Source organism: Pleurodeles waltl, chromosome 4_2, assembly GCF_031143425.1.
Source record: "Pleurodeles waltl isolate 20211129_DDA chromosome 4_2, aPleWal1.hap1.20221129, whole genome shotgun sequence".
Lineage (NCBI taxonomy): Eukaryota > Metazoa > Chordata > Amphibia > Caudata > Salamandridae > Pleurodeles > Pleurodeles waltl.
The window spans coordinates 888,498,233-888,522,199 of record NC_090443.1 but is presented as its reverse complement, the minus strand read 5'-3'; the positions used below and the strand labels follow the sequence as shown (position 1 = coordinate 888,522,199).

The window sequence follows — 23,967 nt, the reverse complement described above, 5'->3', positions numbered from 1 at the left end:
TCAAAACAGATAGGGGTCTAATCCTGAGGGCCCCCCTGCTTATAAGTGGTTATTTCTCATTTCCTAGCTATGGTAAATGGGTCCAGCAGAAACAGATCATCCAGTATAGCGGAAACCATCTTATGACCATATACTTTTCATCTTCCCAGAGCTACTAACTCAACTTGATTAGGGCTAGTGAGAGTGACCTTTAAAGTGAAGGGGGAGTGAATGGAATGAATGCCTCACTACTCCATTTGAAGGCAGGGTGTTGAATATCATCGCCAAACTCTGTCTTTGACTCCTGACTCTTCTTTCTGGTAATGAAAGGTAAAGTCTCTTAATGGACCAGTGCACCTTTTCTCTGTATGGAAACCAATTGGTTCTGAAGCAAACATACCTATGCCTCTACAGGGTGCTGGCATACAAACGATCACTGATCCATAAATGTGGATCAGCTGCAGCCACAGCTGATGTCCCATTTGAAGGAAGTTGACGAAGAGAACTGTTTAACGAGATTCAACAAGAGCTAAGTATTGGGAAGAGCCCCCACATAAGATAAAATGTGCTGAGTGTGAAAGAAGCACATTCTAATACACATTTGGTGGTAAAAGGGGAAATGGGTTGATGGGTGTATGTTATGTATGCAAGCTATGTATTTAGCACAATCTGCCATTAGTATGGCATTGCAATGCTTTGTGTTTCAGCTTCCAACATGTTACAGGCTGTTTTAGTAGTTTATTCAAAAGGTAAAGAATCTGCAGGTAGAAGAAATAACAAGTTACCTGATCATCACAATTTTTCCAAGAAAATCTTTATTATTTTTGCAAACATTTCACCATTCTTTTTCTGACACTTTTAAAGAATGTTTTTTTTTGCAGCTAGATTGTTCTCATCAAATATAGACATACATGGGCTGTACATAATAGATAAGGAAAGATGCACATTTGAGCATCTAATAAGCCACCTGGTCCAGCACACAAAGACTCCCTTCATTCTATGTCGCATCTTAGCATGTGAGGATATGTCGAACTTTAAAGACTCTGCAGAACTCAATTACTTTCAGGTAAGTAGTAACTTCCAACTCTAAACTGTTTGCTGTAAGGTAAATAAAGTCCAACTCTAAGCAGATTCGAAAATTATTCTCATTTGGATGCACAATATCTCACAAATCCAATATATTTTTTTTTACCAGCGGCAGAAATCCTATGATGTTAATGAACAGTACACAAAGGTATTCAGAGGAAAAGCATAAAGGAAAACAGAAAACAGTTTTGTGTCTCATATCATTTTATATATAAACACAGTACAGATACAACTGTATCAACACATGATCTTAACACCTCTGGTCCAGCGTTTGCAATAAATAACAGATTCTGTTTTAATCAGTAACAGTCGTTTTACTTTCATAGTGTAATGAAGAACACAGAACATTATATTTTGTCCCCACCCCATAAAAAATAATAAAACTATGATAACAATGCTTTTACAACTTCTGATTTTACAACGAAGTGGTAAGTAAAGGCTAAACACAGTCAGTCTTATAATGAAGGCACGTAAAACAGGCAAAGCTGGAGCGAGATGTGAACTAATAAAATCTTAACTGCTGACTTCTGAACGAAAAAGCAGCCTGTGAGCTAGAAAGAGGGCAAGGCAAGATGCTTGGAGAGCAGAGGTCCCATACATTCTGGAACAAAAGGGCAAGAGCGACACTCTGAGAACGTAATTTTAGTGCCATGTATTAAAAAGATATGAATGTTGGCAGTTATTGTAAGGGCAGAATGAGGTCAATGGCGCAGGTTTGAATACCTCTGTATCAGAACCATCCCTGTATGCAGAATATTCTCATTGAGTCCCTGTCATCTATTATAAAACGAAGTGCAATATCGAGACACACAACTCTGTGTACAACCATGGCTACTCGCGGAGGTACATTGCATTGGCTTGACAGCGGACAACGTAATGAGATGGCATTCATTTTGCAGTGAGTCAGTCGAGTCAATACAGCCAAATGCTTTTACAGCATGTACCACTAGCACATTCTCCTACGATAGAAGAAAACAGCACCTTTTCAGCCACTCCGATAGCCTCTATGTAAAACATGTGGTTGTGATGCACCATAAAGGTTATCAAGTAAAGAGCTGTGCTACATTCAGTAGTGCAAATGGCTTCATCTTTGGTGCTTGCATTTGTAGCTAAGTTTGCATCACCATATCTGTTATCATGCAGTCTTTCCACAATCCACATCTGCAGAGGAGAAATAAAATCACAGTGAGGATGGATATATTATTATTAAGTGTTCCTTCTCTAACCATTACAAAATAGCCATAACACCAACTATGATAATCACTTTTATATGAAAGACTTACCCAATTTTGCATTAGAAGACCAGGGTGCTTTACTCATGACTTTCCAACCTGAAAAACATATTTAAGCATCAGAAACATTTTCCTACCAATACTTTAGGTTGCATGTTATAAACGTTACATTAAAAATCTTGCAGTTTTCCCAACAATCACAATTTACCTTACTTACCTTTGGTAATGATCTTTCTGGTAGATACTCTATCTAACTGAAGATTCCTCACCTTTAGAATATCCCCAGTGGCTAACCTGGATCCAGAAGCTTTCACAACAATACACCTACACATTACTAGGCAGTCTCCTGGAGCTCTGCGTTGATTTTGTTTTGCCCAGAAAGTGACAGAGCAGAGCTGCATATAAAAGCCACATGTGGGAGCTGACGTCAGTCTCTTTCTTGGCTCCTTCCAAGTCCTTGGCCGCAGCCCACAAAACAATTGGAGGTATCCGTGTGCAGATCTTTATTGTGGGACCTTTTTAAATTGTAACTCCACAGATTAGGAAGGCAGAAGGGCTGTGAGCACTCTGCCGTCAGATTAAATTTCCACCAGAAACAGCATTACCAAAGTAAAGTAACTTGTTCTTCTGATGGATACTTCTCACTGCATATTTCCTCAAGGTGGAGGGTCTCTTGAGTGGGTTGAGGCCAGAAAGTCCTGTGGGACCGAACAGGCAAAATGCTCTGCCCGTTGGACCTAGCTGAGAATGACGTAATGCTTCATGAACATGTGCAGTGATGCCCATGTTGCAGCCTGACAAATGTCAACGACAGGTACTCTGCCATTACAACAAAGGGCTGACAGTCTTGCCTCTGGTGAAGTAGGTCCTTCCTGAAGCTGCTCTGTAGTCAGATTTTAACGCAAAGGACTATCAACCCTCATGAACTTCTTTTCTGCACCACCTTACCTTTTTTAACGCCAGAAAAACCATAGGCATCTGACTGTCCACCAGATGATCTTTAGTGAGCTCAATGTAAAAGCGTACAGCTCTTTTGGGGTCCAAAAAATAGATTTTGTCCTCCTTTTTCTTGAAGTGTTATTAAAAATAGTATTTTTGTGCATAATTATGCACCATAGGAATAAGTGGAGAAAATACTTTGAAAATGCATATAAAATCAGGCAATGAATTCACCAATGTCTCCTACTGCAGGTATGTGGATGCTGTCGGTTGGCACTATGGACCAGTTGGAGAAGATCGGGCGGCTCCTGGTTTCGGCGGAAGCAGAAGCAGAAAGTCGTTGGAGCTGGTGTTAGGCCACTGCAGGGGACCACTCGGAAAAGCACTGCACAGGTGGACTTAAAGGTAAGTCCGGTGGGTCCTCCTGGAGTGTCGAGATCGCAAGGGGTGGAGGGGCCCTTAGGGCACAACTGGATCTTCGGTGCAGGGCACACGGAGGCTGGTTGCAGAATGAATAGGCGAGCCAGGAACCCTACGCAAAGGTGCCCGTGGAAGCAAGAGGTAGGTCTCTTTGAGGGTCGCTTGCAGGTCAGCGGGGCAGTCTGGTGGGAAGTCCTGGTGGTTTCTGAAGTCCTTCGACTGTGGCTTCGTCCTAGTCCTTTTACAGTCTGGAATGGACTGTCCTTCTTGGTGTCTGACGTGAGGTGACCAGTACCTAGGGCTATTGCACGGTTTGGCCACTGAAGGACGCAGTGCCATAAAACTTGGCACACTTGCAGGGTTTGTCCTCACAGTCCGTTGGTCAGCAGCTCATCAGTGAAGTGGCCTTCACTTGGTCTTTGGTCTTGGGTTGCAGGAGAGTGATGCCTTCACTCTGGAGAGCGACCTTTGGTGATTTTTGAAGAGTAGAGGCCCTCTGCGGGTTTGTAGAGTCCAAAGTCCAAACAACCCCTCAGTGGCTACTGTTGAGTCGTGGGTGCAGCGGGCAGGGTTTGGTGCCTTTTCTTGGTGCTGCAGGACTTCAGTTCTTGAGCCTTCGGTCTTCTTTGTTGCTGGTCTTCTTTTGTCCTTGGAATCTGATTTCTTGGTCTAGGGATGCCCACTAAATATTGTATTTAGTGGGCGTTTAGGGGAGTACCTAGAAGTGACCAATGGGTCATCTCCCTTAGGGTAGCTACACCCACTAAGTGACCATTCCTGTGGGCAGAGGTCACTTCCTACACGTTGCTGGCTATTTTTCTCCCATGTAAGATGGGGGAAAATGAAGTGGAGGGTCACCTCGCATGCAACACCTTAGGGTTAGTGCAAGCTGGGGATGACCACTACTCCTATCCTTTGTGTGATTTCCCACAGTTTCTCCAGCCAAAAGTGGGGGTTTGCAACCGGGGCGGCCATCTGCTGCTAGCAGCAGGCTTGTGGGTTGAGTTTCAAGGGAGGTAAGCCCTTTGAAGCTTGCTAGCAGGGCAGTGCACATTCCTGAGGGAAGAGGGGTTTGCACCTCCACCCAGGAAGGGCTTTGTTCTTGGACCCAGAGAGCAGAATCTCTCACCCCAGGGTTCCAGAATCTTGTCTGGTGGTGGGAGGCAGGTTGTGACCAGCCAGCAACCATGCCAGAGTAGTTGGCTTTTGCAGGAGGCACCTCTAAGGTGACCCCTAGGTACATTTTATATTAAATCCAATACTGGTACCAGTTTGGATTTATCATTCTGAGTTGTTTGATACCAAACAACCCAGGGTTCAGAGTAGCCATCATATAGCTGTGAAAATCGTACCGACCAGTGTCCAGCACATGTATTAAAATGACTGCCCTGCTCACATACTATGTCTCAGGTTTGGCAAGAACACAGTAAGGGCATATTGCTCATTCATCTATGCCCCACATACAGTATAGTGCACCCTGCCTTAGGACTGGAAGGCCTGCCATAGGGGTGACTTACCTATAGTGCACACAATGTGTAGTGGACAGGGCATACAGGCTGTGTGCCACATAAAGTTTGCCTTTTAGGATTGCATCAAAACACTAAACACGCAATAGCAGTGATAGGTGCTTCTGAATGCATGGCCCTAGAGGGTGACACAACCTGTGCTACTGCCCTTACGGGCCTTCCCTTAGTACCCCATGACCTGGGTTACTAAGGACTTATAGTGGCAGCTGAAGGTGTTGCCAATTGTGCCAATGCATCACAACAGTTTTAGGGAAATAGATCTGGTCCAGGGAACCTTATAAGCAGGGGTCCTGGGCACTAACAACTTTGAGACTACATCAAATACCAGGCCAAAAGTGGGGGCTCACCATGACAAAAGAGACCTTTTCTCACACTAATGCAAAGTGATGAAGTGATCACAATGAGGAAGACCTACTTTAGATTCAAAACATGCAACATACAGCTGTGTGTCGGCTTCAAGAGAGTACACATAAGAAAAGTCAGGACCAAGTTAAGGTCTCACCTTGGCATCACAAACCAATGGGAGGGAACAGGTGTGTCAAACCTTTAATAAAACTAATCACAACAGGTTATTTAAACAAGGATGCATGGTCATGTAAACGCACAAAGGCTGAATGTGCGAACAAACATCGCTTAATGGTGCCCAGAATTCTTTGCTGACCCAAAGAAAGAACAAATGCTAAAACATCCAAGAGGCCAGAAATGTATTCCAGTGCCCAGCCTAAATGGACTTTAAAGAGGGATGTTTGGCGGTGAGGGTGATATCCTCAACCTCAGGTCGTAGGACAAACACAGTCAACTGCCACCGATCGAACGCTATGTGTGGAGATGTAGATTGTTCAGGACTGGGTGCAGAACCCTGCCCTGCAGCTCTGGCAGATGATCTGGTTACCACACTCTCCTGCCCCAATATGGAGCCAATAAGATGACTAAGGCCCGGTTTTTCCTGATCTTCTTCTGAGCTAAGGGCAAGGGCAGGAAGGCGTACAAGTGTCCTGTGCTCCACTCCAGCCTAAATGTATCTCCTAGAGACAGCGTTCTCGAGAACTGCAGCCTGCAAAGGCTGTAACACTGTGAGTATTGGAAGATTCCCTGTGCCATCGGGGGCCACTGCCATTCATAATCTGCCAGGCGCTGCTGACTGGACTAATCCACTCTGGTGTTCAAAGATCCCACCAGGTAGTTCAGAGTCAGGGAGATGCCCTGAAGCCCCAGCCAATTCCAGAAGCTTACAGCTTTTTTAACACAGGACCCAACTTTGCCCTCCTTCTTGCTATACCACATGGGGGTGTTTTTGTCATTGAGAACCTGCACCAGTCTCCTCATTTTGGTCAGTAGAAAGTCTTTCAGCGCCAGGTGTAAGGCCTGGAGGTCCAACAAAAGGTCAGTTGGGTTTCCACCAGAGACCACCGACCTCTGATCTCAGTGCCAAACATCTGAGGTAAACATGGAAGGGCTGAAACTGATGAGGGAACTATCTGGCAGGTATCAAAAGCCCCCAAGAGCTTGCAGTGGCCTGGCTTTTCTTGAAGCTCTCGAGGGCAGAATCAGCTTTTCAAGCAAAAAGGTGGGATCCATCAAAAGGTATATTTATAAGCAATGCCTACACATCACCAGACAAGCCTGTGTATCTCACCTGACAGAGTTCTATCCGCAGATTCCTTACCTTTGAATTGCCCCAGGCGTCAGACTGGATCTGGAAGATTTTTCCTGAGTAGTACCCCTAAGCGCCAGTAGGTGGGGTTAGCCACACTGGAAATTACATCCACGTCACCTATATAGGCACTACCTCTGCGCGCTGATGCCAGGTCTTTTCTTTCTGTGCCAGTAAGCTCTGATCTGGAGAAAGCTAACCTAGGTCACTTTTGACAGGCTTTTCTCAAAGTGTTGTCAACCCCCTTTTTTTTTTTTTTCTCTTGGTGTGTCGAGGGAATGTCTTCAAGGAAGGTTTTGAACGTGTGGCTTTAAATTATAAAAAGATCAAAAGTAGGAGAAAAACCTCACCCTCCCAGTCTCCTAATTGACACTATAATTACGCACCAAACGGGGGGCAGGCTTTGTGATTCACACCCTTCAATAATAAAGTTGGTTTTTCCCCTACCTTAGGGCATCTGACTCTTACCCTCTCTGTAGACATATATTCTTCCACTACGGATAGGCCTCACCCACGTAGGAGTGGCATGCTTCATCCTCAGCCAGTTCGTCCCGTCGGGTTAAGATAGTACTAGGCCGGCAGTCAAAACCTTAACTCTTTTTCACACTTGTTGTAATGATGATCACTGTATTATATCCCATGTGCTTTATTATTGCAGCTCATGATTTTTATACTAGGATGCAATCACTTCAATAAATACATTGGAATCCAGTTTACATCTCTCGTCTTGCCTTGGTATGTATAAGTCACTGGGCAACTGAGCGAAAGTGATATGATCTGTTTCCAGGACTCCCCTGAGGAGTCAGAGAGTCAGGTTTTAATTTCCACAAATCACTACTAGCCTAACTGGGGTGGATGAGGTACTGGGTTGTAGGGTGGACTCAGTCTCCCACACTCTGTGGTCATGCCACCCTAAACATGCAGTCTTATTATCATAATAAGAGCCACAAGACACCAGCTCTTCGGAGACAAGGCAGACTAGGCACTGGAATGCTTTAAGGACTCGTGGGCTTTGGCCAAGTCCTTGGGTTTCTCTGCTGCCCCACATCCCCAGTCTGCCTTATGCTCCTTTTGTGGCCACAGAAGGAGCATTTAACTGTGCCAACCAGATCCCAGTCACCATCCTGTGCAAGCTTCCAAGCCTCAGCGTGGGCGCGGTTCCTATCATTCCTGTGGGTCGGGTGGCCAGTGGTCTGCACCAACCACCACCACCCGGGCAGCTGCAGCCTCCAAACCCTCCTAATCTTGCCCTTTTAGATCATGGGTGTCCTGTTGTTGGCAGAATCTGACATCATCTCTATCACTGGCATTCCATAACATCGGACAGGTGGGTTCTTCAGATCATTTGGTCAGGTTATTTCCTCTGCTTCAAATCTTCCCCTCCCTCATCGCCTCTAACTGACAACCGGCTGATGGCTCTCTTGGCCACCGGAGCCATAGAGAGGGTTCTGGAGCCAGAAGTAGGCTGTGGTTGCTCTTACCGCTACTTTCTGGATCCCAAAAAAGGACAAAGGTCTTCGTCCTATTCCAGATCTACCAACTCTCAACCTCTTCCTCAAAAAGGAGCAGGTCAAGTTGCTCACATCTTGTCTGCCCTAGACCTAGGAGACTGGATGGTAGCGTTGAATCTGAAGGACACTTACTTTCACATCCCCGTCCTGCCTGCCCATCGACGTTACCTGCGGTTTACAGTGGACTATGAGCACTTTCAATTCACCATGCTCCCCTTTGGCCTTAACCGCGCCCCTCAGGTGTTCACCAAGGTGATGGTGGTGGTCGCAGCACATTTGCAGAGACCAGGGGTGCCAGTCTTCCCCTATTTTGACAACTGGCTGTTGAAGGCAAGCTCCCCCCAGGCTGTTATCTCCCACCTCTAGACTATCGCGACCCTCCTGCATTCAATGTGGTTCACTATCAATGTGCCGAAGTCACACCTGACTCCCTCTCAGATGCTTTGTTTCATTGGACTTCTGGGTGAGTTCAGAATATTCAGGCTATGACACCGATCTTTCAGCTTCTATTCTGGTTTTCGGTGAGAATGACTGTGAGGCTGCTGGGCCTCATGGCTTCCTGCATTCTGCTGGTGACACATGTTACATGGCATATGCAGGCTCTGCAGTGGGACCTGAAGTTCCAGTGGGCGTAGCATCAAGGTAATCTCTCAGACATGGGCCAGATCTCAGAAGGAACTGCAAAAGACCTGTTGTTTTGGCTAACATACCGTGATTGGGTCATAGGGCAGACCCCTCTCCCTTCCCTAATCAGATCTCACAGCAGCACCACTCCGAGGATGAGGCGGCCACCTGGGAGACGTGGAGATCAGAGGACTCTAGACTGTGTCAGAATCCGGGCTTCACGTAAACATGCTGGAGGTTTGTGCAATCCGATTGGCATTGAAATATTTCAATCCTCTATCAAGGGAAGGTTGGTGCAGGTGTTCACGGATTAAACAGCCCAGGGTGGGGTTGTGGAGCTTTAGCTAAGAAGTTCTGCACCTCTGCACATGGCTAGAACAGCAGAGGATATCCCTGGTGGTTCAACATCTGGCAGGTTCCTTGAACACCGGAGCGGACATACTCACCCGTCTATGCCTAGCATATCACGAATTATGTCTCCATCTGGAGGCTGCGCAAGTTATCTTTCAGCAGTGGGGAGAGCCTTGGTAAGATCTGTTTGCAACTGCAGGGAATGTGCAATGTCAGCAGTTTTGCACACTGGAGTTTCCAATGCGGCTCTTGCTGGGAGAAGCTTTTCGTCCTGAGTGGAGCTCAGGCCTCCTGTAGGCTTTTCCACTCATACCACTCCTGCCCAGAGTTCACAAGAAGATCAGAACGACCGGGTCTAAGTCGTCCTTGTGGCTCTGGACTGGGCACGGACAGCCTGGTATCCCGAGCTTCTGAACATGAATATCTATCAGGCTGCAGCTTCGGGAAAATCTTCTGTTGCAAGAGCAGGAGAGGGTCCTCCACCCGAATCTGTCAACTCTCCACCTTCTTGCGTGGAGATTGAGCAGCAACAGTTCTCAGCCTCCAACCTTCCTCCCGAAGTCTGCAATGTTATTCTGGAAGCCTGGCCTCCCTCTACCAACACAATATATGCCTGCAGATGGAAGAAATTTGCACTATATTGTACAGAAATTCAATTGACCCGCTTTCTGTTTCCCTTTCTGATGCTCTTCTTTTTCTTCTTACCCTTGCCCAGCAGGGTCTGCTTTGGGCACTCTAAAGGGTTACCTTTCTGCTCTGTCTGCCTTTTTGCAGCTGCCTGACCAATCCTCTTCAATAAGTCCCCATTGTAAATAGATTTCTAAAGGGTATTGTACATATGTTTACCCCTTCTCCTTAATTTGGGCCTCACATTCTTGATGTGTGCTCCTTTCGAGCCTCTTCATAATTTTCCCCTCCATCTGCTCACAATTAAAACAACATTTCTTGTGGCAATCACATCTGGCCAGAGGGTAAGTGAGCTGCATGCTTTATCATACAAGCCTTCATTCTTGTCTATTTTTCCAAACTGGTGCTTTGCACTACGGCCTATTTCTTGCTGAAAGTGGGAACACCATTTAATTGGGCCAAACTGTCACCTTGCCCACTTTCTATACTCCTCCACATCCCTCTGAAGAAGAGGAGCAGCTCCACCATCTGGAAACCAAAAGAGCGATGTAATTCTTCACCGTTCATGAGAGTTCCAGGTAGATGACCAACTCTTTGTGGGGTACGTTAGGGCGCAGAAAGGTCAGGCAGTGCAGAAACAAACCATCTTGATGGGTCATTCTCTGCATTAAAATCTCCTATACACTACCCAAGAAGCAACTCCCTGAGGGCTTGGGCGCTCATTCCGCCAGAGGCAAAGCTGCGACCACTGCGTCAGCACGTGGAGTCCAAGTCCTGGACATCTGCCAGGCAGCAACCTGGGCTTCCATGCACATGTTTACTACTGCCTGGACAAACAAATCTGCAGGGTTGGGCACTTTGCCCGTTTTGTCCTGCAGGACTTTCTAGTTTAAATATATGCGCAGTCCCACCACCAGGAATGGTATTGCTTGGGTATCTATTCAAAGGTAAGGAATCTGCAGCTAGATGTTTGTATCAGATGAACAAGTTACTTACCTTCCGTAAGGCCTTATCTGGTATAGACAATATCTTGCTGCAGATTCCTTACTGACCCACCCATCCTCCCAGCTCTGCAGACAGAGTTCTAGGGTCAAGGATGATCCCTTTCAGGGTCCTAGTTTGGACACACCAGTGTCAGTGCACTTCATGGCTCCGCTCTCCTGGTGTAGAAAGTCATGAAAAGTAACTGACATCAGTGTGCCGAGGTGGCACCTATATAGGTGATGCTGACGTCACTTCCAGCGTGAACGATAACACGCAGAGCTGACCGACGCCACCTACCAGCGCACAGGGACACTGCTCGCAACAAATCTTCCACATACAGTCTGATGCATGGGGAAATTCAAATGTAAGGAATCTGCAGGAAGATATTGTCTCTACCAGATAAGACGTTACTGAAGGTAAGTAACTTCTCTATCCACGCTAGTGCTGACGGTTTGCCCCAAACAATCAATAGCGTCCAGGTCAGCTTGAATCACGGTTTGGCTGCATTCTATCCATCTTGAATAGACTGAGCCAGGGACCGCCGGATGATCTTGCCGACCATTTCCTAGAGGAAGTACATATATCATACTAGTAGGTAACTTGTGTTGACCGACCTTAGAGCTAAGCGGGTCGAACAAAACAATTGTTTTCTGTTTGCCTCAATTTGCTCCCAGTCCACGTGGTGGTAGAATGGTAAAAATGTAATTGGGATTTACCTTGCTGGTGGAAGGATGTTGAGTGCCTGGTGCCATTCTGTGGCATTGGCTACCCGCCTGCCTATTCACTGGTGGGTAAGAGAGTAAGGCTTACACAAGGTGCCCATCAATGTATCAGTTAGTGCTTCTTGAAAGGCAGTAAGCATTCAAAGGAAGCCTGCCTAGGCTGTAACATTTTGTAAGGACATTAGTTTTGACTTTCACAGAAGGAAGCTGTAGATACAGGATCTCACCAGCACGTTTAACCACTATTGCAAAGGAAGCACTTTATTTCATTAGTGCCTGGGAGAGGAGCCTAGGTGGGTGTTTACACCAACCCAATCCAAAAAAATGGTCAAGCGCACTGGCCTCCTGTGAGCCCAATACACAATTTGAGGGAAAATCATCCCCTACTTCTCTGTTGTCATCTCCTAATTGCAGCAACCGAAAACCTGGTGGAGCAACAGAAGGCCACTGCGTGATAGACGCAGTGTTTTGTCTGAATCTGATGGTTTGGGAACCAAGTACGTCAGAATGAAGTTAGGAAAAGACCTTGGTTAGGACTGGGGTGAGTTCAGCTCAAAGTGCAGAATTCAGAAGGTTTGCCATAGCCGGCAAAGGGTCCCCCTCTTGCAGTATCAAGACTATTGTTGATGTTGAAGGAACAGGAGTGTCACATTAGTGTTGTCTCTGCTGCTTGGGTCCCCTAGAAATGTGGTAGCTTGCGTGGCACTGCGGTTCCCAGCACTCTGAAAACATCAGAAAAAGTCCACAGCTGCAAACTGTGACTTTCACTCATCTGGGGCTGACTTTTCTAGAGCTACTGGATTCCTGCAAGCTACTTCCTCCATCTCCAACACCAAAATGGCAACCATCTGCATGAGGATTTGCAAATGCCTTTTAAAGATTCTCCACAGTTCATCTAGTTCAGGTTTTCGCTCTCTTTACTTTTTCATCATGGGAGTTTCTTCCTTGGTTCCCACTGTTTTCCCAACTCACTATGGCCCTCATTCTGACCTTGGCGGGCGGCGGAGGCCGGCCGCCCGCCAAAGTCCCGCCGTCAGATTACCGTTCCGCGGTCGAAAGACCGCGGCGGTAATTCTGACTTTCCCGCTGGGCTGGCGGGCGGTCGCCTTCAGACCGCCCGCCAGCCCAGCGGGAAAGAGGCTTCCACGATGAAGCCGGCTCGGAATCGAGCCGGCGGAGTGGAAGCTGTGCGACGGGTGCAGTTGCACCCGTCGCGTATTTCACTGTCTGCGCAGCAGACAGTGAAATACATGTAGGGGCCCTCTTACGGGGGCCCCTGCAATGCCCATGCCAGTGGCATGGGCACTGCAGGGGCCCCCAGGGGCCCCGCGACCCCCCCTACCGCCATCCGGATCCCGGTGGTCCGACCGCCGGGATCTGGATGGCGGTAGGGGGGGGTCGGAATCCCCGCGGCGGTGCAGCAAGCTGCGCCGCCGCGGAGGATTCAATGGGGCGGCGGTACACTGGCGGGACCCCGCCAGTGGTGCCGGTCCGACCGCGGCTTTACCGCCGCGGTCGGAATCCCCATTGGAGCACCGCCGGCCTGTCGGCGGTGCTCCCGCGGTCCTCCGCCCTGGCGGTCAAAGACCGCCAGGGTCAGAATGACCACCTATGTTTCTTGCCATGTGGTGTTTGATGTAATTTCCTTTTCCTGTTCTGTTACCATATAAAGGCTTCAATCCGGCTGGAGGGTGCGTTGCAACCAAGCTGTGTTCCTTTGATTGCATCCTTGCTCCCTCCACTTGCTGATGCTGAATCTTCACTCCAGTAGAATTCCACTGTTCAATTCTTGATTCCTGGATTATTCAATCCCTTGAAGTCTTCATCCAGCAAAAAGGTGTTTTACGCCTTTGGCTTTTTTCTCCTGAGAAGGTGGCAGCTTCTCAAGGGCACTTGTCTACCAAACATGCTAGTGTGTTTCGACTTTGTGGCTTCCGGAAACAGACATCATTACCTTGGGCAGCGGAAAACCCAGATCCGGATTATGAGTAAGCCTCCAGTGCTGAATATGGAACGGGAGTGGAAGTCAGCACCAAAGTCGATGCAGAATCCAGATGAGTTTGAGAGGAACAGGCAGTGTTGTGGCCATATCAGCCTGTGGCAACCTGACTTGCTACCCCTGCAGATTTTAGGGATCTGAAGATACACCAGAGGGATCTGCACGACTGCCAAAAATGCACAACATGGACTCTCATTAATGGCTGTAGTGTCACTAATGACCTGGGGAACTCGGGTGCACTGGGACCAATGGGGGAATCCACTCTTCCTTCAGAGACTGGGAGCGAGATCAAGTGGTATCTTTAGCCTTCATAACTTCGGATGATATGAGGGGATTAGTCCCATCATGCAGCTCTGCTTCAATTAGAACTGAAACTTACCGGACAACCTCGACTAAATATAGACCTGTTGTGGGAACAAGAGTGAGAATGGATCAGTGCCCTGAATTTTGAGTGAGAGCAGGACTTGTGTGATGTTTTCTGATGCTATGAGACGTACAGTTTCACTTCAAGGTCCTGCATTACTTTTGGGTTCATGGGGGTGTATTGTTCACATGACTTGTCATGCCTGAGCCCGAACACCTTGTGCGGATCTGTCACCAACATCTGTGTTCTGCAGTCTCCGCATGGTTTGAACCCTGTCGTTTTAGGTGGGGATGCTATTCCCTTGCATCCTGGATTTAAATGTATTGTAAAAAAAAGTTTGACAATCTCATAAAAAAAGAGGGTACAGAGCTCCAGATCACAGTTTGAAGGCATGGAAAGAAAGGAACTGTTCGGGCGCTCAAGCATGTTTGCATGGAGTGGAGGCATCTTTTCATATTTAATCTACAGTTTCTGCAAAGTATGTAATGTGGAGACAACAAAAAGACTCACTGGGCCTATTTCTTTTCTCAATATGATTGTTACGTGACTAACTCTCCTGCCACGCTGAATATTCTTAGCAATACCTTGCCTCGACACAACATTAAGGTTGATGATTCTGGGATCACTGTCTTTCTGTTGTCCAGAAGTGGATGAGTCATAATTAACTTTCAATATCAGGTAACGAAATTGCACACTAGGACTCTTTTCTCCAGCCAGCCAGAACTGGATCTTCCCCAACATCTCCATGGACATCTTTTTGGGAGCAATAATCAATCAGAAAATCCCTCGGCATTACAGCAGCACTGAGGTATCCTCCAACTGTTGAGGAGTGCTCCAAGAAACTTTAAAGGGCTACTCATTAGGTAGCACATCCAGTTAGCTCATCAGATTTTCCATGGCACAGAAAACTCAGTGCACTCTAAGCTTTTTCACCAATACACACCCATTTGTAATTTGTAGTCTGGAACTTGATCTATTTCAACGTCCTATGTATCAGCAAAGAGTGCTCTGGAGGGTGTTCCTTCGGCCACCTGACTCCAAAGCTCTCTAACTAGCTTCAACGCAACACACAGAAATGTGTCCACTCCGTTTCCACAAGACACTCACACTGTTTCTCTCTTGTTAACCTCTAAGGGTCGGCCATATCCTCACTTTTCCCTGCTCTTGCTGGTTTCTTACAGCACTAGGAAATCCATTTTTCTTAGCAGTGTGATCTACCACATAAATACACATTCTACCTGTTGATGTGAGCAATACATTATTTTAATGTTTAATAAGATTTTTTTAAATTTAGTATTGAACAAATTCGGTGCATTTGAGCTGTGTATTCAGTCAATAAAAGGGCGACTGACAGCAACAGGCGACAAATGTGCAGAACAACTGAGAGACAGCAGTTGTATGTTAGGGCATGGAACCAGTATATATGTATTGATTGGGTGGAGATTTACATCTGATTGGTCCAGATAGGGTATAGTGCGCTAGAGCAAATGCAACAGCTTTGTTAGTTTGCCTGTTGAAGGCTTATTTACTGAAACAGTAGGTAGTGATTTTGAGTGTGATAATGTCCGAACACACTGACTATGCTTTTGCTTAGTGAAGCAGCCTAATTATATTCTGTTTGTTTATTGTTTGTAATAGCTTGGTTTGGCAATTCAAATTGTTTTGCAAACTTTTGTCTGACTCTTGCACGTCACTTGGCTGAGCCAAGGACACTTCCTGGATGAAAGAGCCATAGCCAGCTGCCTTCATAATGGCGGCTTTGGCATGGTTTTTCCTATAATATCTGAACACTTTGACTGTGCTGCCACTTAGCAAATACATCACTTTTACCTTTTTATCCAGCCCATACTCTTATGAGGGTGCCTAACTTTTTATTTACTACGCTGGTTTGTTGTTTTAATTAGTTAGGTTTGGTGTTTAGTTCAATTGGCTCAGTTTAGCCTGGCTGTTGCTTCTACCTGATACTTCCTCCAGAGGAAGGCCTAGAGCTGGGTTTCTTCATAATGAAGTTCACAGTATGTCTGAGCTGTGGACATATTGCTGGCATGCCTTCGGAAAGCAAATCTTCACATGTCTGGGCCTATTCCTAGCCAGCAACCAGAAATTCTACCCCTCTGGAATGACATTTGACTAAGGAACTATTACAGTGACTAAGTTCTCCCAACATTATGAATTAGATTCCAAGGTTACAGGCGCTCTTATGTAGGCAACTTAGTTGACTTGATTCCAGTAAGGAGAATCCAGACAAATATTTATGATAGGAGGAGCAGAGAATTCAATATTACCTCAAGAGTTGAAGCTGGACCTTCACATGTTAGATCCACTGTACAAAACAGATCATCTTTAAACAACTTGATAAATACTCACCAGCTGCAGTTACTGTTTCTTATTAACATCTGGTTGGCCAATGACTAAAATCCATAAGAGAGGACTTAGGGCCTGATTTAGGACTTGGCAGAGGAGAATACTCCATCACAAACGTGATGGATATCCTGTCTGCCGTATTATGACCTAATTCTATCCTATGGGGATCGTAATACGGTGGATGGGATATCCGTCATGTTTGTGAAGGAGCACTCCCTCCGCCAAAATCTAAATCAGGCCCTTAATAAGCAAAAAGAGCAGGGCCTTTGAAATAATTGTTTATAATGCGTGTTTTGTAAAAAGCATGCATAGGGCTCAACTCAGTGGTCTATTAGCTACAGGAAGAATTGGAAGAAATAAGATTGGTTGCACCTATTCTAACATTTACTGTCAAACAGTAATGACTATTTTGAATGTTTATCACAAAAAAGAAGGGGACTGGGAGGTTGTTGGTCCAGTGTACAATCTCCCAAATCTAATGAGTACAATAACTTGGTACACTGTTCCATAAAGAAATAGAATCAATGCACACAGGGCTAGAGATAGTCAGTAGTTAAGGAGAGCCCTCACACACCCAATAGTGTGTCAAGCTTCATCACGGGGCAGCCTCCTCGTCAGACCGGCGCTGCAATGCCTGACGGGCCACCCCTATTACGGTGGTGGTGCTTAACCGGAGATCATCTACCAAATTTGTTTCGACCTAGGATGAATACTGACCGTTGAAATACGTAGGAGAGAGTGGAATAAAGTTAAAATTGGCTCAGAAGAAGAAGCATCACATTTAATAGGTCAGAGATAGGTTCAGGCAAAGATTAAAAAGGAAGAAAGGGGAGTGCTGATGGGAATAATGTTCCACTGCACTCCACACAACGAAAAAAGGTAGTGCCCTAAATCCTAAAAAAAATGTGGTCAACATGTTTCGCGTCTGAGTGGTCATAGTGATCCTGTGATGCTTCTTCAGGACCGTTGCTACTACTTCTCCTATACTAATGTGAAAAAATAAGTACCGGATGGTCACTTACTTAATGAAGACTGCCCGTCATAGTCAGTTGGCCAGCCAGACGCCCATCCCATTGCAGAGTATGGACTTCATAGGAATGCGCAAGCCTTAAACCAAGGAAGTAATAAATTGGTAATCCCTGGTCCGTGGCGAAGACCTACCCTGGGCTGTGCTCCTGAAAACAACTACTGAAGTTGGCAACAAATGCAATTTGACCAGCTAACGATAGCCTGGGTTTTTAATATTTACTGTGTATTTTAACCAAGAAGGCATAAAAAGCCTAGGAAATCTATATATATGGAACAAGTGTTAATGGCTCAACTCATCTAATTTAAATTTGCTCTTTGGAGGGAAATCCATTACTACCTGCAACTGGGGGGAAGAAATTGGGGGAGGGGGCTGGGTATGACCGTAAATAAATGAAGTAAAAGGCCTTAAGGAGGGCAGCAACTTGTTTGCTAGTTTAAAGAAAGAGGCTGGCACAGACAAGCAACTGAAAAATTAAAACCTTAAACTAAATTTCAACAAAAGCATCTGAAACAATACAAACAAAACAATAATGTTCCTTATCTTTGGCAATCCTCTTTTTTGCTGGAAATGTTACCTAAGTGCAGAATCATCACATTTTGGGTTTTACCAGGAACAAAATTGGAGGCAGAACTTTTCAAAGCATTTGCCCCCCTTGTCGATAGGTGGCATCATTAGTCTGCACATGAACCTACCTCACACTGCCTCTGAACATGCAGGTACCAAGTCTATATAGGCAGTGCCCTGCATGGTGAAGCCAGGTATCCAACAACTCTTCGACAGACTCAGATGCGGATTAGCCTTGACAGACTGCAAGGGTGCCTGTGTGTAAAATATAATCTGGGATCTTTTAAGAATCCTAAATGTCCCTGAAAATTTTGAGATTGTTGACAGCATGTAACATATAACTTTGAAACGTATTACCTCTTAAAAGTCCACTCTACAGAAAAATGAGGAGTGACATTGGTGAGGAATCTGCATAAAGAGAGTTACTGAATGTAACTTGTTCTTCTGATGAATACTTCTAACTGCAGACTCATCTTTTGAACAGACACTAAACCAGTACTTTACATAGGGATTGAGGAATGAAATCCACAGTCCTGCAGGACCGAGTGGGTGAAATAGCCCACCTTGCAGTCTTGATTGTTGAGACAGTAATAATGCCTATTGAATCAATGCGCATGTAGCAGTCAGGCAGATGTCCAGCAGGACAATTAACCTGGACAAAATTCACTTCTGGACTGGCTTTCAATTCTTAGACCCAACAAAGCCAATAAAAAGGGGGACCATACACCTAGTACTCTTTTGTGTGGTTGATGCAAAAGCCAAGAGCTCTTTTACGGGTCAAACTGGTAAAGCCCCTTGTCTTTCAAAAAGTCAAAGAGAATGATGGCCTTCCCACATGGAAGAGCTACCCCACCCTCAGCCAAAAGCTGCACAATTTTGCAGCAACAATTTGTCTTGGCATAATGTGGTATACCGAGATCGAACTGAGTTGCACAGAAGGTAACTGCAATTAGGAATTTTAATGGTCTCCAGTCTTAGTGTGCAACAGTGCTCAGGCTCGAAGATCATGAACATCATGAACGTGAAGACCAATTAGGGTCCTATTGCGGCATAGTAAAGGGTTGTAGGAAGCTGGCTCAATATATACTGGACCAAAAAGAGGTACACCGAGTCCAGGCAAACCCCAAAGGTATCACAGAGGCACAAATTACATCCCAAATGCTCTCTTTTCTGGTAGTGTGAGCGAGCAGTTAGGCATATCACAGAGTACTGCTAAGCATGTAAGGCACACACACAGGCAGTAAGTGAAACACACACTCAATAAAGAAATCTGACACCAATGTATAAAAATGACGCATGATTTTAAATACATTTAAATAGCAAGATCCCGGAAACAGGTGAGTACTTTTCGAGTTATGAATTTTGAGAGTTTTCAAAAGTTTACAGTGCATTTTTCAGATGCAGCAATGTTATCCTATAGAGGAAGAACAAGCACTGCATACAGGTATAGCACAGTGACTTACGGGACCAATCTCCTGGACTTAAGTAAGTGGGGCAAGGTCCAAGGCCACACCAACAGGTCACCTCACGTGGCACTGGGGTGGCCGGTTGCAGTTCAGTGTTGGATGCCCAGTGTAAGTCTATGGGGTCAGTCCAGTCATAAAGTTGCTGCAGGGTTGGACTGAGAGTCTGGGCGAACTACCAAGGGAGTTCAATTCTTGTGATGCTTGGGGATCCTGTTCTCCTCGGTCCAGGGCATCTAGGCGCAGAGGTGGTTTGGCCCGTCTGGTTTACCATCACCAGAGGTGGTTGCAGTGGAGAGGGTCCACAAAAACAGGCTGCAGGCATGGACTGGCAGTCCAGTCCAGCCAAACCAACACGTGGGTTTGGGTCCCACAAGCCTGGGGGACATAGGGGCACCAGTGGTCCTCTTCTCTTTGGTTTGGGGCATCCGGGTACAGAGAAGCAGTGGACCGTCATGGTCTCCATCACTCAGTTTGGACCCAGCTATACAAATTAGCCTTGACCCTGCTCCAATGGGAACAGTACACCCGAACTGCCAAGCCAGGTCCTCCCTGAACGGGAACACAAGCAAGCCATGACCGAGTTTGCCCTTCTGATGGGCTCTTCAGCTGGGTATAACTTGGTTCCCGTGACACAGTGTGCACAGGGCAGATGTCTGGACATACCCGTACTACTTAGGAGGACATACTAAAGTATACAAAAAGTGATGGATGTAACGCCTGGGTTACCTGGCTGATGAGCCCATAATGAGGGCAAAACTAGTCCTTGGTTGCTTATATTCCAGTTCAGGAAGGACTTGGCCTAGCAGTTCAGGCTGGGCAGGGGTGGCGTGGTGGGTGAAAAAAGATGGATTGGGAAGCAGCCTGATCAATCACCAGTGGCTGAGATTAACTCAAGCTTTCCATCTATCACATTGTTTTTGATTACACTGTCTACCTTTCAGCAAGACCGCCAAATGAATGGCCATCTGAGATCCCATGAAGGTCCAGTTGACTCCAGAGTTGTAGTACCTTCTGGCATGAGAGTCATGCTCTCAGACTGCCCTGCTGGTTGCAAAAGAACTATTCAGAATTGAGTTTACATTGTCTCCATTCTAGCGTAATTCCTTCTGACACAAAAAACTGTGTGATCTATCTCTTTTATTTGATGTTAGGGAAGCCTCTTTTCGCCACAAAATTGAATTCGAAATTTTGCACTGTCCTCATGTCCTTAGTCTTCCCCACATGTCACATTAGTCTTCAAACACTCTTTTTTGATTCCTTTACTTTTCTAACCTTTTGAGAAGGGATCACTCACTTTGACATGTCACACCCCAAAAGCTCGCCAGTCTACCTGTATCCGAACCGATTGTTTAACAGCTCCCTCGCATCCAATTCAGTCTACAGAACCTGGAAAATGCAGTTGAATCTCTACTAGTCTACTCTTGTAGAAACCAAAAACGTCCTTGATTCTGCTCAAATGGGCTTTCGTAATGGCCCAGACTCTTCTTTCTTTTCCATGGATCCGAAAATGTTGTTTTCTCTTCCCTGTCTTCATTTCCACATCAAATGAAATGGGGTGCACGCCAAGGTGCAATCCTGCCCCCCTCCTTTTCAATGTTTAAATGTTCCCCTCACTCATGTGCAGCACATACTTGGTGCCAAATTCTATTTAGATGATACTCAACTCTTCTTTAATTGCACCCAATTCTCGTTCACCTGCGGGACATTTTACCTCCCACATTATGGCAGTAAGATGATGGATGTCCCTAGACTTTCTAAAGCTAAACCTTCCAAAACGGAGGTATTACACAATCTATGTATCACTCAGGATGAAAACTGCCTTTGAAGTATCACATATCCGCAATACACAGCTTTTGACTTTTTTCCACCTGGAAGTTATTTGCCGCATGCTGCCTTTCTTGGATTCAGAGTTTCATACCCAAGTCATTCTTGCCTTCATCCAATCTAAGTTAGATTATATGACATCATCTACATAGAATTGTCTGGATTGTTCTTCAGTTGTATGCAAGGAATAGAAAATGCAGCCGCCAGGGTACTAACTAGCTGCACAAGCACAAACATTTAAATGTTTAACAAATCTGCCTTTCTTGGATTCAAAGTTTCACACCCTAGTCATTCTTGCCTTCATCCAATACAGGTTAGATTATGGTAACATAATCATCCGTCAATCGTACGCAACAAATAGAAAATACAGCCGCCAGGCTGCATAATCACAAGCAATTAAATGTCTAACAATTGGTCCATTGGGACTATACATTTTGGTGGTGCACTACCCCTCACTCTCTACAATCCACAAATTAATCTCTGCTTCATATTTCTCCCTACAACTAAACTCACTCTGGCAACAGTGTTTTTTTAGTTGCTGCTGCTAGACTTTAGAATTCTCTACGACTGTACCAGCAGTCTCAATCCTCTCTTGCAATTTTCAGAAAGCATCTAGAAAAATATGTTTTTCCCAAATAATAATTCACAGTTTTTTTCAGAATAATGCATTTTCCCACAGATCTTACCACTACAGAGTTTCTTGAGACAGTGCATTTTACACATACCTTATAACTGCAGTGGAGACTGAAGTCACTGTGGGTAACAAAGGATCCATGACCACCTAGGTAAGCACACCGGTGATAAAAATTTCCAACATGTTTTGTGAAAAGCCTCAATTCAAGCCTACATGACACCATATGGATGAGAACATACTAGTTTGATAGGAGGAAGCAGAGGTGCTTGTTGAGCAGAAGAATCTGTGTTGTTGGATTGCTCCCTAGACCTCCTGCACTTCTTTTTATCTTTGCGAGAAGGGGAAACAGAATATTTTGTGTGCCGTGACATTATTTGTGGAAGCACCTTCTAGAGTTTGAGACTTTGAGTAGGTCTCAGATTTCTCGAAAGATGTAAGGGTCGAGCTTTGTCACCTGTTTCCTAGTGCTTTGGGATGCCTAAATGCCTGTCACAAGATGAAACGTTGTGTCAAGTGCTAAGACACCAAAGGCAGTGTTTCTCTGTGTCTGTCTAAGGCATCTGCTTCCTGCGCCTATCGTACAGCTTAAAGTATGATGACTTCTGGGGTGACATAATGCCAGAAAGAAAAAGTGGACTAAAAAATCATTTGAGGAATCAAAAAATACAAGAAAACTTGGTGTGCTCCAGATGCTACGTCTGAGGAGGTGAAAGGAAAAAGGAAACTTACATGTGCTGCCTACGTCATTTCCAATGTCATCACATGATTTCCTCGGACAAAACAGTACATCACCATGTAACACTGTTGACATGCAACTGCTGTACAAAAGTTCATGCTCCAACTAAAAATAAGTTTTTGAAAATAATCTGAGGAACAAATATCCATAAAAATTAACATTCACCAATTTGTGCATCAAAAGTTAACTCATTGTAATCAAATGTATGCTTTATTAGAAAAAAGTCCTTTGGCCCAGAGCAAGTAGATTCTAAAAGATATCCCCCAAACAGTGTTCTGGGATCTGGGTGGGTCCGTGGATATAGGCATACGACTGGAACAGAGGGGCAGTAAAGACACCGAGTAAGAGCATCTGTCTTCTTGGGGTAGAGAATGACTGGGAGTTTCTGTAGAGGAGGGAGAAGTAGGCCACGTACTGGCTTCTTTGGAGGGTGAGGGAGAAGGGTACAGGCTGCCTGGGCTCTGTTTTTATTGGTGTGGGCAGTAACAAGATACTGTTGTACTCAAGTTCTGGCGAACCTGCCTCAACTGGAATCAAGTCTTAGTTTAACATTTTATTCTTTGGAAGTAAACCAGTGTCAGGTCCACGTGGAGAGAATGTGTGCAAATTTGGAGCTTTATAGCATTCTTTTAGCTACCCTAATAAGCAGTTTGTAACTACCAGCTTACATGGGTGAATACCTGTAGTTTTATGTGACACTTCTTCTCCCCCTCACCGGCAAGAACATCTCCATACTAGTTGTGTGTTTGTTGCCTTTAGCTCGGCCACATTTATTGCAAAGGTTTGGCCTTTTTATTTAAAGTATTTACACTAGAAATCATCTTGTGCCTTTTGTTGCTTGTTTTTTCAGGACTTCTGTACTAAATCACATTGAAACTCGAACACTCATGAGTGAAAATTGTTGTGAGCTTTTTATAATTATTTTGCACATGTTTTTTTGTGGGCCATGCAGTTTTAAGTATCAGTTTTCCATAGTGATTTGTCATGTTTTTAAAATTACTTTTCATATTGTTCCAAGCTTTTTTAAGCTTTTAAATCTGATTCAAAGCTTTTAATTTAATGTGTTTTTCAGTCATTTGATTTAGAAAAACAGCAACTTTCAAAATTCTAAACCATGTTCTACATACGTGTAACTTTGAATTGAAAGTTCCATATTTTTAGGTTGCGGGTGATGTTGAGCAGAGATTTTTTCTGCACTTTAAATTAGCTTTTTTAAACTTAATTTTCACACTTTTCTCATAGATATCTATTTTTTGTCTCCTATTTTTTTATTGTCATTGAGATACAGACAATGAAGCAAATAAAGAAACAGATGCTACACAGACCCTGCA

General features: G+C 45.1%; 1 protein-coding gene across 1 annotated transcript in view; it reads right to left on the bottom strand.

Annotated features, from left to right (window-relative positions):
* Nucleotides 1-1,251: 1,251 nt before the first annotated feature.
* CC2D1B (coiled-coil and C2 domain containing 1B) overlaps nucleotides 1,252-23,967 on the bottom strand; it is a 637,449-nt gene continuing 614,733 nt past the window's right edge. Inside the window, exons 25-26 of the mRNA XM_069232670.1 lie at nucleotides 2,349-2,396; nucleotides 1,252-2,226 (exon numbers count right to left, since the gene is read on the bottom strand). Coding sequence (XP_069088771.1) covers nucleotides 2,382-2,396 — 15 coding nt within the window. The 3' untranslated portion in view covers nucleotides 1,252-2,226; nucleotides 2,349-2,381. The remainder of the gene's footprint in view (nucleotides 2,227-2,348; nucleotides 2,397-23,967) is intronic.